At 53.9% G+C, this 17,515-nt stretch overlaps 1 protein-coding gene and 1 long non-coding RNA gene across 2 annotated transcripts in view; one reads left to right on the top strand and one right to left on the bottom strand.

The window, feature by feature from the left end:
- Positions 1-451: 451 nt before the first annotated feature.
- Positions 452-5,236, bottom strand: LOC127488545 (uncharacterized). The gene is made up of 2 exons (XR_007916291.3): positions 4,884-5,236; positions 452-2,270 (listed from the first exon to the last, which is right to left on the bottom strand). It is a non-coding gene; the product is annotated as an uncharacterized LOC127488545 (long non-coding RNA).
- A 2,653-nt stretch (positions 5,237-7,889) lies between these two features.
- Positions 7,890-17,515, top strand: part of MUC16 (mucin 16, cell surface associated) — a 113,630-nt gene continuing 104,004 nt past the window's right edge. The window contains exon 1 of the mRNA XM_089316342.1: positions 7,890-8,038. Within this exon, the coding sequence (XP_089172468.1) occupies positions 7,951-8,038 (88 nt within the window). The 5' untranslated portion in view covers positions 7,890-7,950. The remainder of the gene's footprint in view (positions 8,039-17,515) is intronic.

Below are 17,515 nucleotides of genomic sequence, written 5' to 3'. Positions count from 1 at the left end.
TGCTGGCTGATTCCCCAAATGGCTTGGACGGTCAGTGCCAAGAGCCAGGAACTCCATCCGGGCCTCCCACATATGTGGCGGGGACCCAAGCACTTGGGTCATACTCTGCTGCTTTCCCAGGATAATTAGCAGGGAGCTGCATGGGAAGCGGAGCAGCCAGGACTTGCACTGGCGCTCAGATATGGGATGCCGGTGCCACAGGCCCACACCAGTACCTGCCATTTAAGCTGTCTTCAGGAGCCCACCGGCAAAGCAGGTGTGAGGAAGGCACAAGGGTCCCAGGGGTGCCTTGCCCCTGTCTTTCTTTCCAGCTCTTTCTTCCTTTCTTCCTCTTCTCCTCCTCCCCTCTGCCCTTCCTCCTCCCCCTTCTTCACATTTTTTTCTTCCCATCCTCTCTGCCCCTTCCTGCTTCACTGATTTTAAAATACAAAGGTCCTTCAAGAAGTGCGTAGTAAATGGAAAGAAAAGTTGTTTATTTTGGTGCATTTTTTTTAAAAATCTGGGCGTAGATGAGGCCTTTGAGAAATATGTGGAAAAGGCACAGAGACAGAAGTAGGCATGGCTTTCAGAAAGTTTCTTGCACCCAAAACACTTTGAATTAGTGAATTAATTTTGACAGGTGGAAAGGTGGGGAGAGAGCCCTCGCATCCCCTGTTTCATTCCCTGCAATGCCCGTGACAGCCAGGGCTGGTGCTGAGGCTGAGAATCAGAAGCTGGAAATCCCATCTGGGTCTCCCATGTGGGTGGCAGGGACTCAGGTCCTCGGGCCATCACCTGCTGCCTTCCCAGGCGCGTTAGCACGGAGCTGGGTCAGAAGCAGAGGAGCAGAAGCTCAAAGCCAGCATTCTGAGGGGCCGCTTCACCCACGGCACCACACCCCGCCCGCTCCTCAGAGCTTGTGCACACACTACTCCATGGGCCTGCCGCGCCTTTCTTGGCATGGGAACCCTCTTGTCATTCCAGTCTTGGCTCAAAGCTCACCTCTGCAGAGAAGCCTTCTGTCTGGAGCTGCCCCCTGTCCCTTGCTCACCCAGTTCTGGGCAGATTCATTCTTCTGCAGAGGCAGGAGGCCTAGACCTCACTGCTCTGTGTGCATCCTTTGTGCTGGGCACATACATTGCCACATGGCAGGTGTTCGGTAAATATTTGCCGAACGAGAGAGTGAATGAGTGGGGGAAGCTGGTGACAATGAGACAGCTACACTTGCTCTTTGAACTGGAAAACAGAGCAGACAGACAGGAACTGGTGCCACAGACACCCACAATTGTCCTGTTTTTGCTGGCCGGCCAGGAAGGGGTCAGCGTGGACCTCCCCCTGACCTGCCCTCGCAGAGACCTCGGGGAGGGGAAAGTCCCCGCTGCTTCCACTAGGACAGCATGCCCGGCTGGTCCTCATGGTCTCCTGGGCACACCTGTGGAAGCCAGCCGGCTCGGGTGACACCACAACAATGGGCTGTTAATCTCAAGTGTCCACAGGAGCCGCTGGCAAGGAAGTGTCCCGGTGTGGCCAGCCCAGCCCAGGAAAGCCCCGGCTGCCAAGGTGTGCTATAGGCTTCAGTAAGCCTCCTGGGGGGCTGGGGCTGGCCCCGCGTGCAGGGTTTGCCACCTCATTCAGTGCTCTGAGGTGCAGATGAGGCTGCTGAGGGTCAGTGGTGCGAGCTGTGTGGTTCCATCCCAGCTGGATCCAAAGCCAGGAAATCCATGAGAGCAGCATAAGCCACTACTCATGATACCGGCATCCCATACTGGAGTGTGGGTCTAAGTCCTGGCTGCTCTACTTCCAATCCAGCTTCCTGCTGATGCACCTGGGAAGGCAGCAGAAGATGGCCTAGGTACTCAGAGACCTGGATGGAGCTCTTGGCTCCTGGCTTTGGCTTAGCTCAGCCCTGGCTGTTGTGGGCATTTGGGGAAGGCACCAGAGGGTGGACGTTTCCTCTCCTCTCTCCCTCTTTCTCCCTCTCCCTCTGGATAAGTAAGTAAGTCCTAAAAAAAAACCCCAAAACCCAACACATTCAGGAAATTCAAAGCCAGAGACCAATGAGGATAACTGTTGGCCTCCGTGTCCCGTCCCCAACTTTCCCACCTCCACCTAAGCTCACAGGACGGTGCTGAGCCACCACTGGGGCTGTGAGTGTGCTGCAGGGAATGAAGCTGCCTCTCGGGTGTGTCCACACTGTGTATCAGAATGCAGGTTCAAGTTCATGCTCTCCTGCTTCCAATCCGGCTTGTTGCTGAGGCAGACCTGAGAGGGCAGCTCAAGTGCTTGGGTCCCTGCAGAAAGAAAGAAAGAAAGAGAGAGAGAGTGAGTCCATTTGCTGGTTCACTCCCCAAATGCCTGCAATATCCAGGCTGGGTCAGGCCAAAGCCAGAAGCCCAGAACTCCATCCAGATCTCCCACATACATGGCAGGGACCCCACTACTTGAGCTGTCACCTGCCGCCTCCCAGGGTGTGCATTAGCAGGGAGCTGGGACTGGAAGCAGGCACTTGGATAAAGGATGTGGACATCCCGAGTGGTGACTTCACTGCTGAGCCCAGTGCGTGCCTGCTGTGTGCTAGGTAGCCTGTGTGATCTTCACCAACCTGGAGTGTGTCATGATGGCGTGGGAGATGGTTACAAAGGGGCTCTGGACACGGGGAGGGCGGCTGTGTGCTGTGTCCGAGGGAGGCCTGGAGGATGGGGCACAGGGCAGCCAGGCCTTTGGAGGAGAGTGAAGGGGTGTAGGGAACGAGAGAGAGCAGGCCTTGGCGTGGGGCAGAGCCAGGCAAAGGCCTGCAGGTGAGGCCCAGCTCGTCCATGGGGCAGGTCCCAGATGGGGTGGGCCCAGGCTGGAGAGTCCCACCTGATCCTGGGGTGATGAGCTGGCCCTGAAGAATCTGGAGCAGAGGCGGGGCCAGCTGTTTGTACATTTTTGAGAGGTTGGGGGGGTGGGACTTGGAAAGGGTGGAGGGGTGGCAGGTGATGTGTGAAATGTCAGGGTGGACAGAGGAGGGCGTGAACAGAGTCCCGAATCACCTGGAAGGTTCTGGAAAGGAGGGGGAGGCAGGATGGCATCTCCCTGAGCATGCCCCCCGTTTCCACCTCACCCCCCAAAGCTCAAGTACCCAGAAACAACTGCCCTGAGGAAGTCCTAGGACTTTTGTTTTGTTTGTATTGTTTGACTAGTGTTTTGAGGGCCTGTGTCGAGGCTGAGGGGATGTGGCCAGGTCTGAAGTGGGCACAGCCCCTGCTGTGCCCCCAGGCGTAGAGGGAGTCAGGCAGGCCACCTGATGGATAAAATAACTGGAAAGGGAGAGGCATAGGGATGTCTGAGTACCAGGTCAGGTCCCAGCTTGGCTTTTTTTTTTTTTTTTTTTTTTAAGATTAAATTATTTATTTGAAAGGCAGAGTTAGAGAGAAAGAGAGAGTGAAAGAGAAAGATCTTCCCTCTGCTGGCTCACTCCCCAAATGAGTGCCCAGGGAGGCAGCAGGTGATGGCCCTAGGACTTGGGTCTCTGCCACCCATGCGGGAGACCCGGATAGAGTTCCTGGCTCTGGCTGTTGAGGGCATTTGGGGAGTGAACAAGCAGGTGGGAGAATTTTCTCTCTCTCTCTCTCCCTCCCTCCCTCTCTGTCTTTTAAATAAATAAGTAAAAAAGTAAAAAATAAAAACATTAGAAACAGAAAATTGACAAGTACTGGGGAGGGAATAAGGACAACGGAGTGACGAGTGATAGAAAGGGCAGCACAGTTCAGTGCGTGCTGAAGGCAGATCTCTGATTTGAGCAGGACAGGAAGCAGCCAGAAGAGACCTGGACAGGTGGAAGGGACAACACGTGCAAAGGCCCTGAGGTGGGCCTGAGGAGCGAGCAGGAACTGCTGTGAGAGCCAGGTGGGAGGCACAGTGTGTGCAAAGGTGGGGGGAGCCTGCCTACGAGTGTGCAGGGTCCACTGAGGACAGCAGGGAGAGCCCGGCCGATAGGCGGCTGGAGTCACATCCCCATCCAGGGCTCTGAAGGTCCTGGCAAGGGTCTGGGTTTTACTCCAAATGCACTGTGGTCACTGGGGAGCAGTGAGCAGGTGATGTGTAGAGAACGGCATGGAGCAAGGTGACAAAGGATGCACCTCTCAGGTGAAAAACTGCACTCTGCCAACTGCATATATTTGTTAAAGTTAGTTTTATTTTTTAAGTTTGCTTTATTGATTTGAGAGGCAGAGTGACACAGAGAGGGAGAGACGGGAAGAGAGAGGAATAGAGGGACCTCCCATTGACTGGTTCACTACCCAGATGGACACAACTGGATCAGGCTGAAGCTGGGAGCCAGGAGCTTCTTCCAGGTCTCCCATGTGGCTTCAGGGGTCCAAGGACTTGGGCCATTGCCTGCTGCTTTCCCAGGCACGTTAGCAGGGAGCTGGGTCAGAAGTAGAGCAGCCGGGACTAGAACCTGCATGAATCCTATATGGGATGCTGGCATAGCAGGCTTAACCCGCTGTGTGACACCGGCCCGAGGAGTTGACTCTAGAACCCTTTTTATTGGAAGATGGCACAGGCGTGGCTGTGGTGCAGCTGAGGGTGTAGAGTCTGCCCTTCCTCTGGGATAGGTTTCTGCAGCCCCTGCACCACCCGTGTTTGGGGGGCCAGCTGAGGGACTGTGCCGTGCACTGCAGGATACTGAACCTCCACCCTGGCCCCAGCCTCAAGGTGCCAACAGCTGTGCTCACCCCGGCTGCGTCATCTCCAGGCCTTGCCAGATGTCCCTGGGAGTGATGCCCTCCCTGAGATCCAGACGTTTCCTTTAGTCCCCACCTCCCAGATGATGCCCCCCAGCCCCCGGGGCACCGTCCTGCTGCCTGTCCCCGATCACTCATCCCACCTGCACTTGAGAATGCATGAAGAAAGCAAACCTGCAGTGCCCAGCTGTGCCGTCTTGGGCGACTTCCGCATGCCTCACTTTGCCCCGCTGTCAAATGGGTTTGTGAAAGCACCGCCTCACACAGCTACCCCGCGGAATGCGAAGTTGAGTCGTGAAGTTCTGAGAGGGGCGTGGCTCCAAAGGTCATCCCTGGATGCTGGGGTTCAAGGCTGGTGCTCTTAGCCCCCTGGCGCTCTTCTGTTTCCTTGATGCCCTGCATTCACTGCGTGCTCTGGAGATACCAGCGTTGTTGTTGTTGCCGTTGCCATGGGGATCTGAAGGCAGATCCCCGTCACTCCCTCTTGACCTCTAAGCCTGACTGTCCGGCTTCATTCTTTTTTTTTCCTGCGTGGAAAATTCCGTTTGAGAGGACGCACAGCTTCTCTGGGGCTCTCTTCACCTCTATGTTGGGGGCCTCTCCCTGGGTCTCCCCCCACCCTCTGCTTCTCAAAAAGAGAGAGAGAGAAGAGAGAAGAGGAGAGGAGAGAGAAGAAAGAGAAGAGAGAGAGGGAGAGAGGGAGAGAAGGAGAGAGGGAGAGAGAGAGAGAAATGGAGGGAAGGAGGGGCGGGGGGGATGAATCTTTCATCCACTGGTTCATTTCCCAAATGCCTGCAACAGTTAGGGCTGGGCCAGCCTGAAGCCAGGAGCCTGGAACTGCACCCGGGGCTCCCATGTGGGTGCAGGGGCCCAAGCACTTGGGCTATGTTCCGCTGCCTTTCCAGGCCATAGCAGGGAGCTGGATTGGAAGGAAGTGGGACAGCTGGGACATGAACCTGTGCTGCAGCCCCTCTTCCTCACCTCATAAAGCCACAGATGCATCCTGGGGTTTCTACCCACATGAACTCATCTCATCCTTGTCACCTCCCAATACCACTGACACAGGAATTTGGGGATTACGTTTCCAATGCACGAACCTTTGGGGGACACGCAGCATTGTCTGGTACCCTGGCGGCCACCAGCCCAGTGCCCTGCCCCTTGCTGTCACAGGATGTCCCCTGGGGAGGCATCGATATAGCAGCGAGAAACATCAAGCTTACAGCCCACCTCTGTCTGTTCTAGCTAGGTGACTTCGGGCACATCCTTGGCCTCAGCTTTCTCATCTGTGCAATGGAGCCATTCACCACAGCTACCTGTGCAGTAAAAAGTCTAGCTTGGTGATGGCTGGAGACCATGCCCGACTCACATAGCAGGTGCATGGACCCAGGGCCTCTTGTAAGGGCAGAGGGCAGTCCTCATGGACTGATGGACACTTGGGGATGCTTACTGCTGTGCCTTGGAGAAAGACAACTTGAAATGCTTATGTGGGATGAGCACTGGATAGGGAGTCCAGAGGCCTAGGGCCCAGTTCCAGCACTGTGATTGATCTTGAAGGTGCCTGGGGTGGGGGGAGGGAGGGAGAGAGAGAGAGAGAGAGAGTGTGTGTGTGTGTGTGTGTGTGTAGGGGCCTCAGTTTTCTCACCTGTGAAGTGGGGAGACAAACACAGTGACCACGCAGAAGACCTACTGGCTTGGTCTCTGTTCCTCCAGGAACAGGAACAGTGCCTTGGTGGAAAACTTGGAGGTCAGGGTTTAGATGAAGGCCATCCTCGCCTTCCTCCTTCCTTTCTCTCTGATGTCTCCAGCCACCGTCTTCTCCCCGTGACTCTCTCTTTCCCACACTCCATTGCCACTGCCCGGCCCCCGCCCCCCCAGGCTTCAGTTTGTTGATTGTGACATCTCCTCCAGGAAGCCTTCCCCAATTCCCCACCCCCTCCCAGGCTGGGTGTGGTGTCTCCCACTGACCTCTGCACTCCAGCCCTATCACATGTTCTTGTTCATGAGACCACCTCGACCAGGCTGCAAGCCCAGAGTCTGGTGGAGGCTCAAGGCGTGTGTGTGCTGAGGGTGAGCAGGAGTCAGTTACCAGGAAATTGTGTGGAGCAGTTGCTGATCAGCTTTCCTGGGGCCATGGGTCCCTGGGGTTTGGCTCCAGGTACAGGAGGTAGGAGGGGAGAGATGTGAGGCCCTGTGTCGTGCATTCTGAGGTCTGAATCTGCAGTCACTTGTACCCCAGGCACCTGCACCTGCATCCTGTTGGAGATAGGAGATGACAAACCCAGTTCATCTCTTAGCATCTGGACACATGATGGTTGTGGGGTGTTGTCTCCTGAGAACCCACACCAGGGAGAAATGTGGGGGCCACGGAGGGGCAGGGTCCTCAGAAAGGGTTGCTCTGAGCAGCTGGCAGGGTGGGGGGGACCCACCTCTGGGGCAGCTGCTACAATGTCCAGGTGTGGGTGATCAGCCCATGGAGGTTGTGGGGTTTGCAAGGAGGATGCAGAACCCCCCGAAGCCCCTCTTCACCTGTTCTAGCCCTTGGTCTCCCTTTCTGCCACAGTGAGGGCATCTGAAGGGTGTTGCTGGGCGGTGAGGGCTTGAAGCCCCCATACTGGGCTTCAAGTGGAGGCCTATGGGGAGCTCTGGAGGGGGCCCTGGCGGGTATGATAAGCCCAGCCCTCAGCTCCCCTGGGTGGGCAGGAGCTGCCATGGGGAAACGCAGCCTTCCTTGCACTCCTACGCGTTCCAGACCTGCCAGAGACAGCAGGGCCTCTCCCAGGAAGGATCCACCCAGCTCCAGTCTGGTGGTGCCAGCCCGAGATGAGGGTGTCAGGTAGAAGCTGGGGGCTTAGGAGAATGGGGGTAGATTTGTACCTAGGACTGCGACCTCCCTGGGTCCCTGTGGGGGTCTTAGTTTGGCAACTGACCTGGGAGCCAGCTGTTGCCTGGACAGGGGTTCGTATGGAGCCAACTGTTTTCCAGGGAGGGGTCTGTGGACCCCCTCCTCCTGGAACATGTGAGCCTGCAGGTGTTAGTCACCACACGGCCACTGAATAATGCAGGCTGACCTGGGCGGCAGAGGTGGCACCCACTGCTTTCCCCTAGGGCAGGCCCTGCCCCTCTTGGGAAATTGATAAGGTGTGTCCTCACTGCTCTGCCTGGAGCTGGGGCCAGGCTGGGCTGGGTTCAGTCGCAGGGACTCGCCCCGGGGGTGAGGAACACAGCCCCAGAGGGCAGGAGGATGGGCCAGGAGGAGCCTGCACACCCGGGGCACTGGCATGGGCACCTGATTGTTCTGGCTGTGAGCCTCCTCGTCACCTGCAGGCCAGGTAAGCGGGGCTGGGCCGGGGCCAGGTGAGGAGGAGAGGGCGGGATAGCACAGGTGCCTCAGGCCTCCCGTGTGCCCGTGGGTGGCATTCCGGAGGTCTTCTTCTCTCTGTCCCAGGTGACCCCTGGACGCCTCTCTTTCTGCATGGACTTGGGCGACTCACTCACACCCTCATTCCCTTGGGGGTATTCACTGACATCTCCATGCCCAGCTCTTGGGTGGAAGGGTAGGGTGGGAAGAGGAACAGGTCCTAGCCCCACAGGTGGGCGAGACAGAAGGCCGGTAAGACAGGGTGTGAGGCTGAGCGATAGCTAAAGGAACAGGAAGCTGAGGGTCGGGGGGTGGGGAGACACACTTTGCATAAACTGTATAGGGGCTCAGGGGCTGGCCAGGAATTCAGCGGGCACGGTTCTGTGGAAGGGCGTCTGTGGCAAGAGAGCTGGGAGGGCAGGGGCTGGGGGGCAGGAAGCACCAGGTGCACATGGGCAGCTGAGTATGGGTGAGTGTATATGCTGAGCCTCGGGGGCTGTTCGGGGAGGTGCAGAGGCAGCAAGGCAGCCTGGGAAGGAGAGAAGAGGTGCGTTCATCCCTGGATCCAAGGGAAGGCCTTTCTGGTCTGTGGGTCTCTTGGTGGGGGTAGGGGTCAGCATGGGACTTGCTGCCCAGAGGCAGACCCCCGGCCTCACGGGAAGGCTGGGGTCCACTTGGGGGAGGTGGACGTTGTTGAGGAGGGGGCACCAGGCTCTCTGGAAGGTGCAGGTCCTCTACACTTGGGCCCAGGGCTGCCCAGTCCCACTAATGTTTCATGCTGCCCAGGGAAGTGGACTGTGCAGGCAGACAAAACCCTCCAGTGCCCAAGACAACCTGGAGCTTGTGGAAAAGGCATGCATGCTGTGCTGTACCGGGGCTGGGGTTTCTGTTTATTTACTTGTTGGAGGAGGAGGAGGAGGAGGGGGAGGCGGGGGGGGGAGGGGGAGGAGGAGGAGGAAGGAAGGACTGTGGCTCTTCCTGGCTTAGCCTGGAAACACAGGCCACAAGGCACAGGGGTGGGGCAGTGTGCAGCCCGAGGTGGGCGCGACCACCACCTTGCCCCTCCTGGGCCCCGAGGAACTGGAGAAGGTGCCCCAGTACCCCCAGTCTTGAGTCATCAAGACTCTGGGCTGCCAGAGCTTTGCGGTTGGAGGCCATTGTCACCGAGGCCACACAATGGGCTGAATGGCAGGCGGTCCCAAATTGTCCAGTCATCACAGACACAGACTGGTTAACTGCTTTTGTCCTCGTGGTCTACTCAGGAGCGGATGCTGGGGGTTCCTGGCCCAGGGAGGTCCAGTGGCCTGGGCTGATGCTCCTCCTTCCCACAGGGCCAGGGACAACCCTTCCGGCCACCCCAGGCCCTCCCAACGGCTTCCCTGACATAGGATTTCTGACATAAAATACCTGGGAACTCCCTTAATTCCTAGGCAGAAAACTCAGTCTGCTGTTGATGGATGCGCTGTGTGTCTTTGGGCCAGGCACTTCACTTCTCTGAGTTTCTACCTCCCCAAAGAGCAAGGCTTTAAAGGTAAATGCCAGAGCTGTAGGCAGCAGTGAGGCTGTCTGGTCTCACCTTGGAGGACCTGGGTTCGAGTCCCGGCTCCACTCCTGACTCCAGCTTCCTGCTGATGTGACCCTGGGAGGCAGCAGGTGGACAGCTCACCAGGACTTCGGCCCCTGCCACTCACACAACACACCTAGATGGAGTTCCCACTCCTGGCTTCAGCCTGGCCAGGCCTGTTTATTGTGGGCACCTGGGGAGTGAATCAGTAGATGGGTGCTCTCTTGTCTCAGCTACATCGACTGACTGGCAGATGGGTAGTTAGACAGGCAGGTAGTCCAGAGCTGGGACTGCCTGATACCCCCTGCCCTGGGCCCCTTCTCTCCTGTCTTTGTGCTGCTCACTCACCGTGAGCCTGGGTGTTCTCTGCGTCATCTTGCTCCAGCCGGTGGCACCTGGACCTCAGGTTTCATAGAGGACACTGAGGCCAGGGAGTTGGAGCCTTCTGTGTGAAGCCGCAGAGCAAGGGTGGAAGCCCAGCTCCTGGGAGCCTCAGGAAGACAGTGAGGCGGGTGATGGCACCCGTCCTGCCGGTGTCTGGTGCAGTTCTCCTTGGCAAACACCTCTGTGAACACACGGAGGAGCGCAGCATGCTCGGTGGAGACCCCTCCCCACGGCTCCCCCCGCCCCCTGAGGTTTCCGGTACCCCTGATAATGAAAAGGGAACGTGGAAAATTCCAGAAGTCAACAATCCGTAGGTTTCAGATTGTGCGTCACTGTGAGTGGCAGGCTGAGGTCTGGCTCTGCCTAGCTCTGCCCTCCCGGGAATGGGACCCCTGCCTTTGTCCAGCACCTCCAAGCTGGAGCCTGCCTATCAGTTCCCCACACGCTGCCTCGGGACAGGTGGGCTACTGCGCCGTCTAGCCACTGACGTCACTGCTCTCGTTTATCAGCTTTGTTTTCAGTCTCTCACTGTGCCTCATTTATACAATGGGCTGCATCACAGACAAGGAGGAGGGCGCTTTGGAAAGCTTGTGCGGAATGGAGTTAAAAGATGTTTACTCTGGTAGAGAAACTTTGAAATCCAGGCATATGACAGCTCTTGAAATACACATGGTATGGATGGGAGTTTTCTCTCTGCCTCTGAAGTAAGAATTTTAAAAAGAGACATTCATAGGATTACAAAGTAGACATTTCAAAGTAGATATCTTTGAATCGCATTATCCATGAACTTTCTTTGAAGCCCCTTGTATGTCTAGAAAAAAACATAATTTGTTCCTCCATGTGTATCTTTCCCCCACAATCCACATTTTTCCATGAACTTCTTGAAGACCCTCTTCTGCAGGTATTTAAATTTTCTTTTTAAATATTTATTTTATTTATTTAAAAGGCAGAGTTACAGAGATAGACACAGAGAGAGGTCTTCCATCCAAGGGTTCACTCCCCAAATGGCCACAATGGCCAAGGCCAGGCCAAAGCCAGGAGCCGGGAGCTTCTCCCAGGTCTCCCACGTGGGTACAGGGGCCCAAACACTTGGGCCATCTCTTGCTGCTTTCCCAGGTGCATTAGCAGGGAGCTGGATTGGCAGTGGAACATCTGGGAATCAAACGGGTACCTAAATTGGATGCTGGCACTGCAGGCAATAGCTTTACCCGCTATGCCACAGTGCTGGCCCCTGGTTTCAGTCTTGGCTTCTCTCCTGACGCCAGCTCTCTGCTAATGGGCACTCTGGGCAGCAGCAGTGATGGCTCAAGTCCTTGGGTCACTGTCACCCATGTGGGAGACCTGGATGCAGTTCCTGGCTCCTGGCTTTGACTGGCTCAGTCCCAGAGGTTGTGGGAATTTGGGAAGTGAACCAGTGAGTAGGATATCTGTCTGCCTTTGTCTCTCTTTTAAGTAAATTTTTAAAAAATGTAAGAGGTTTTTTTTTTTTAAAAGTTCATGAAAATGAGTATTATAGATGAGAACTCTATCTCTCTCACAAATATACACAGTTTTTTTTTTTTAAAGATCTATTTGTTTATTTAAAAGGCAGATTTAGAGAGAGGCATAAGCAGAAAGAGAGAGAGCGAGAGCAAGCGAATGAGCGAGAGAAAGAGGTTTTCCATCCACTGGTTCACTCCCCAGATGCTGCAATGGCCAGAGCTGAGCTGATCCAAAGCCAGGGGCCAGGAGCTTCCCCCAGGTCTCCCACGCAGGTTCAGGGGCCCAAGTACTTGTGCCACTTTCCACTGCTTTCCCAGGCCATAGCAGAGAGCTGGATGGGAAATGGAGTAGCTGGGACTAGAGCAGGCGTCCAAATGGGATGCCAGCACTGCAGGCAGAGTTTCTACCCGCTACGCCACAGCACTGGTCCCTAAATACAAATTTTTTAAAAAGAGAAAAATGTGTATTACAAAAAACTGCATTGATTTCAAAATATTTTGCACCAAAATTCCATGTGAACCTCTTCACATATCCTCATATGTATAGGAAAAACACAGCTTATTCTTATTTGTGTGTGTGTGTGTGTGTGTGTGTGTGTGTATATATGCATTTCCATGAATTTTTTGAATACCCCTATGATACATAGATTTTAATTTCTTTTGCCTGACTCAGGGACTCCCGCAAGAAAGCACTATTGCTGACCACAGGCTCTGAGGTCCAGATAACCGTGCCTGCTTTACAGGTCGGAGGACAGACAGTCAAAGAGGAAGGACCCCAGGAAGGCAGGCAGGATGGAGCTGGGCTTTAAAACTTGTGTATAGGGGCTGGTGCTGTGGCATGGCAGGTAAAGCTGAGGCCTGCAGGGCCAGCATCCCATATGGGTGCCAGTTTGAGTCCCGGCTGCTCTACTTCCAAACCAGGTCTCTGTTATGGCCTGGGAAAACAGTGGAAGATGGCCCAAATCCTTGGGCCCCTGTACCCACATGGGAGACTTGGAAGAACCTCCTAGCTCCTGGCTTCAGATCAGCGTAGCTCTGGCCGTTGCGGCAATCTGGGGAGTGATCCAGTGGATGGAAGACCTCTCTCTTTCTGCCTCTCTGTAACTCTGCTTTTCAAACAAATAAATAAATCTTTTAAAAAACAAACCAACAAAAAACACCTGTGTATAAAATTTTTACGTATTTTAAAGGGAGAGCAAGAGCGAGAGCGAGAGAGAGAGAGGGAGCTGCTGATAATTCACTCCCTAAATGCCTACAATAGCTGGGGACTGGGCCAGGCTGCAGCCATGAGCCAGGAGCTCCATCTAGGCCTCCCACAGGAGTGACAGGGACCCATCTGCTTGAGCCCTCCCTTGCTCTCTGCCTTCATAGGAAGCTAGAGCGAGGAGTGGCGCTCAGATGTGAGATGTGGGCATCTCAACCACTTCACCCAGTGACCACCCCTGGGGCTGGGCCGCTAACCCAGCCTCTCTGACTCCTGGCACTGGGTTCTGCATCCCACTGCCACTGTGCAGGGCTCCCCCTCACCTCCCAGCTCTCTGGAGCCCCTCACGCCTATAGCTCAGAACTGCCCTCAGGAGCCTAAACTCATCCCAGGCCCAGAGCTGTGGGGGCAAATGCCAGGGCCAGACGGGTGTCCCAGGAGGGTGACCAGCCATCCTGGTCTCAGTGTGGGAGTTCCTGGGATGTGAGAATGTCACAGGCGCTCGGGGGGCAATTTGGTCACCTCCTATGCTCTTTCCCTTATTCTCTGCAGCCCAATCAGTACCTGGCACATAGCAGTTGTCTGCAGTAAATGGTACATGAATGAACTTAAAAAAAAAAAAAAAACAACTGGGAAGCAGAGATGCACACATACACACAGGTAGATAAAGACAGACAGACAGACAGACAGAACCCCCATCTGATGGCTCACTTCCCAGATGCCCGCAACAGCCCCAGGCAGGCGGCAACCAGAGCCAGGCTGAGTGGCTGACAGGAACTCAGTGACTTGAGCCATCCCCTGCTGCCTTCCAGGGTGTGCATTAGCAGGAGGCTGGAGTTTGGAGTGGAGCTGAGATGAAGCCAGGCGTTCTGACGTTGGATGTGGGCCCCCAACCAGCATCCTAACTACTAGGCCGGTTCCCTGCTCCTGGGCTACTTTTTGTCTGGCTTTATGGAGGTCTATTGGACAAGTAAGAATTGTACGTGTTCATACATAACACACATGGCACACTGTGACAGGTGTGTACATTGTGAAGTAATTAACACGTCCACTGCCTCCCATGGCTACCTTTTGCTGGGTGACAATGTGCAGGAATGACTGTTTAGGGCTAGCGCTGTAGCATAGTAGGCTAAGCCGCTGCATGCAGTGCCAGTATCCCATATGGGCTCTCATTTGAGTCCTAACTGCTCTGTTTCCAATCCAGCTCCCTGCTGATGGCCTGGGAAAGGAGCAGAAGATGGCCCAAGTCCTTGGGTCCCTGTACCCACGTGGAAGACCTGGAAGAATCTCCTGGCTCTTGGCTTCAGATTGGCCCAGCTCTGGCCATTGCAGCTATTTGTGGAGTGAACCAGCAGATAGATGACCTCACTCTGTGTCTCTCCGTCTGTCTGTAACTCTGCCTCCCAAATACATAAACAAACCTTTAGAAAAAATTGCCTCCTTTAGCAAGCTGAGTACATAGCAGAGTATCACAACCTGGGCTTCATGCTGTGTGTGAAGCCCCAAGACCCTATTCATCCTGCAGAACTGAAACTTGATACATTTGACCAATATTTCCTTATTTTCTCCCACTGCCCTGTAGCCCCTAGCCACCACTGTTCTACTCTCTGCTATTGGGAGTTTGAATATTTTATATTTTAAGTTGATTTGTTATTATTATTTGCAAGGCAGGAGAGGGATAGAGAGATCTTCCATCTACTGGTTCACCACCCAAATGCCCACAACAGCCAGAGCTGGGTTAGGCTGAAGCCAGAAGCATGGAGACTCCATTTAGGTCTCCCACGTGGGTGGCAGGAACCCAAGTACTTGGCCCATCACTGCTGCCTCCCAGGGTGCCCAGGAAGCTGGATCCAAAGCGGGGATGGGATCTGACGTGGGATGCAGGTGTCACACACAGCAGCTTAACCCGCAGCACAGCAACACCGACTGCAAGGAGTGTGGCATGTTTCGATTTCACACGGGAGTGAGATTGTGCAGTGTGTGTGTGTCCCTGTGCCTGCTTATCTTACTTAGCACGGTGTCCTCCGGGTCTATCCCTGCTGTTTGGAACAACTGGATTTCCTCCTTTGAGGAGGCTGACTGGTACGCCACTGTGCATCTGCACGTTTTCTCTTCCCATCTCTCCATAAGCAGACACTCTGTCTGTTTCCATGTCTTGGCTATTGTGAATAAGGCTTCAGTGCACACGGGAGTATAGATGTCTCTTTGAGAAATAGATTTCATATCTGCAGGTATGGGAGGGCTGCATATCATAGTATTTTCAGTTTTCTGAGTCACCTTGGGTCATTGATTATTTTTTTTAAAGATTTATTTATTAATTTGAGAGGTAGAGTTACAGACATAGAGAGGGAAAGACAGAGAGAAAGGTCTGACATCGGCTAATTCACTCCCCAAATGGCTTCAACAGCTGGAGCTGGGCAGATCCAAAGCCAGAAGATTCTTCTGAGTCTTCCACATGACTGCAGGAGCCCAAGCACTTGGGCCATCTTCTACTGCTTTCCCAGGCCATAGCAGAGAGCAGGATCGGAAGTGGAGCAGCCAGGACTTGAACTGATGCCCATATGGGATGCTGGCACTGCAGGCTGAGGCTTAGCCTACTAGGCCACAGTGCCAGCCTCTACTTCTTCTTTAAAATCCATTTTATTTCAGAATAGTTGTAAGTTTATAAAACAAAACTCGTGAGAATTCCCACATACCTAAGAGGATTACTGAGTTTAGCTCTGTGTGTGCTTAGTAAGCGTCTCCCCTGTAAACACCTCCTATTAACATCTTTGACACAGTTAATGACCCACACCAGATTCCCCTATTTTTTTTTAACAACCAAAACCCCCTTTTCCCTCCCAGACTCTAGTAATGAATATTCCGTGTTCAGAGTGAGGTGTTTTGTTCGTTTGTTTAATTTTATTCTCCACATAGAAGATAGAACACGCAGCATTTGTCTTTCTGAGTTCAGCTTATTTCACTCAACGTGATGCCCTCCAGTTCCATCCACTTTGCTGCAAATGATGGGATTTCATTCTTTTTTTAATAGCTGAATAATATTCTATTGTTTATAGATGCCAGTTTTCTTTATCCATTCATCTGATGATGGACACCTCAGTTGATTCCATATTCTAAGGCAGCAAGTGAGCAGCATCTCCATCTCATCAGACCCACACAGGGGGTTGGCGTTGGGGTGCAGTGGGTTAAGCTGTTGCCTGTGACACCAGAAACCCATATCAGTGCCTGCTCAAGTCCTGGCTGCTCCACTTCTGATCTAGCTCCATGTTAATGCACCTGGGAAAGCAGCAGAGGATGGCCCAAGTACTTGGGCTCCTGCACTCACATGGGAGACTGGATGGAGTCTAGGTTCCCAGCTTTGACCTGGTTCATCCCTGGCCATTGTAGCCATTTGGGAAGTAAACCAGTGGATGGAAGAGATCTCTCTCTCTCTGTCTCTCTCTCTGTCTGTGTCTGTCTGTCTCTCCCTCTGTGCCTTTTTTTTTTTTTTTTTTGACAGGCAGAGTGGACAGTGAGAGAGATAGAGAGAAAGGTCTTCCTTTGCCATTGGTTCACCCTCCAGTGGCTGCTGCGGCCTGCACGCTGCGGCCGGTGCACTGCGCTGATCCAAAGCCAGGAGCCAGGTGCTTCTCCTGGTCTCCCATGCGGCTGCAGGGCCCAAGCACTTGGGCCATCCCCCACTGCGCTTCCGGGCCACAGCAGAGAGCTGGCCTGGAAGAGAGGCAACCGGGACAGAATTCGGCGCCCTGACCGGGACTAGAACCCAGTGTGCTGGCACCGCAGGTGGAGGATTAGCCTATTGAGCCGTGGCGTCGGTCCCTCTGAGCCTTCTAAATAAAACAAAAAATAAATATTAAAAACAAAGAGAAGCAAAGCCACATTAGAGGGTGCTTCCCTCTTCCTCTGTGCCTGGGTTCTAGAGCTGTCCTTGCCTTCCCCAGGAGACGGGAGAAGCACCTCCTCTCTCACCCCCGCACAAGGAGGAATCTCCACCTCCTGTGTGTGTGGGTCCTCCTTTTCCTCATGCTGAAAGGGCCCTGTGCCCTTCTACTCTGTCAGGATGGGCCCTCCCCTGTGTACTGAATGCTTACTGTACTTAGGAGGGTACTCCAAAAAGTTCATGGGAAAACAAAACTAAAAGCATAAACTTATTTTGATGCCATGGCTAAGATACTGTTTGGGATGCCCACATCCTGTTCCCGAGGGCCTGTATTCAAGTCCCTGTTCCTCATCCAGCTCCCTACTTGTGCATACCCTGGGAGACAGCAGGTGAGTGTCCTTGGGTCTCTGCCACCTATAGGACAGATCTGGATGGGATGACCTGCCCTCAGCTTTGGCCTGGCCCAGCCCAGGTTGTTAAAAGCATCTGGGGAATGAATGAGTAGATGGAAAATTTCTATCTATCTCTGCCTTTTTTGTGTCTCTCTGCCTTTCAAAGAAAATTAAACAAATTTTTTAAAAAGCTTGTTTTGCTGCAAAAAGTCTTGAAATCCATGCATACAAAGGGCCCTCTAAAACTTCATGGAAAATGCGTGCTATGGAAAATATGAATGAATTTCAAGATCTTTTTGTACCAAAATCAAGTTCTCTTTTAGAAGTTATTTGAGACACACATACCTACACACACACACACACACACACACACACTTAGCTGCCATCTACTGGTTGTTCCCTCCCCAAAGGCCTGCAACAGGAGACTGGGCTGAGTGCCAGGGCCAGGAAGCAGAAGATGCAACCTAAATGTCCAACATGGGTGTCAAGAACCCAACTACTTGAGCCATCACTGCCACCTCCAGCAGGAAGCTGGAGTCAGGA

The sequence above is a fragment of the Oryctolagus cuniculus genome, chromosome 16 (genome assembly GCF_051225735.1).
Source record: "Oryctolagus cuniculus isolate XC-2025 breed Fujian yellow rabbit chromosome 16, ASM5122573v1, whole genome shotgun sequence".
Classification (NCBI taxonomy): domain Eukaryota; kingdom Metazoa; phylum Chordata; class Mammalia; order Lagomorpha; family Leporidae; genus Oryctolagus; species Oryctolagus cuniculus.
Note: the sequence above shows the minus strand (reverse complement) of the source record. Positions and strands in the feature narration are given on the sequence as shown.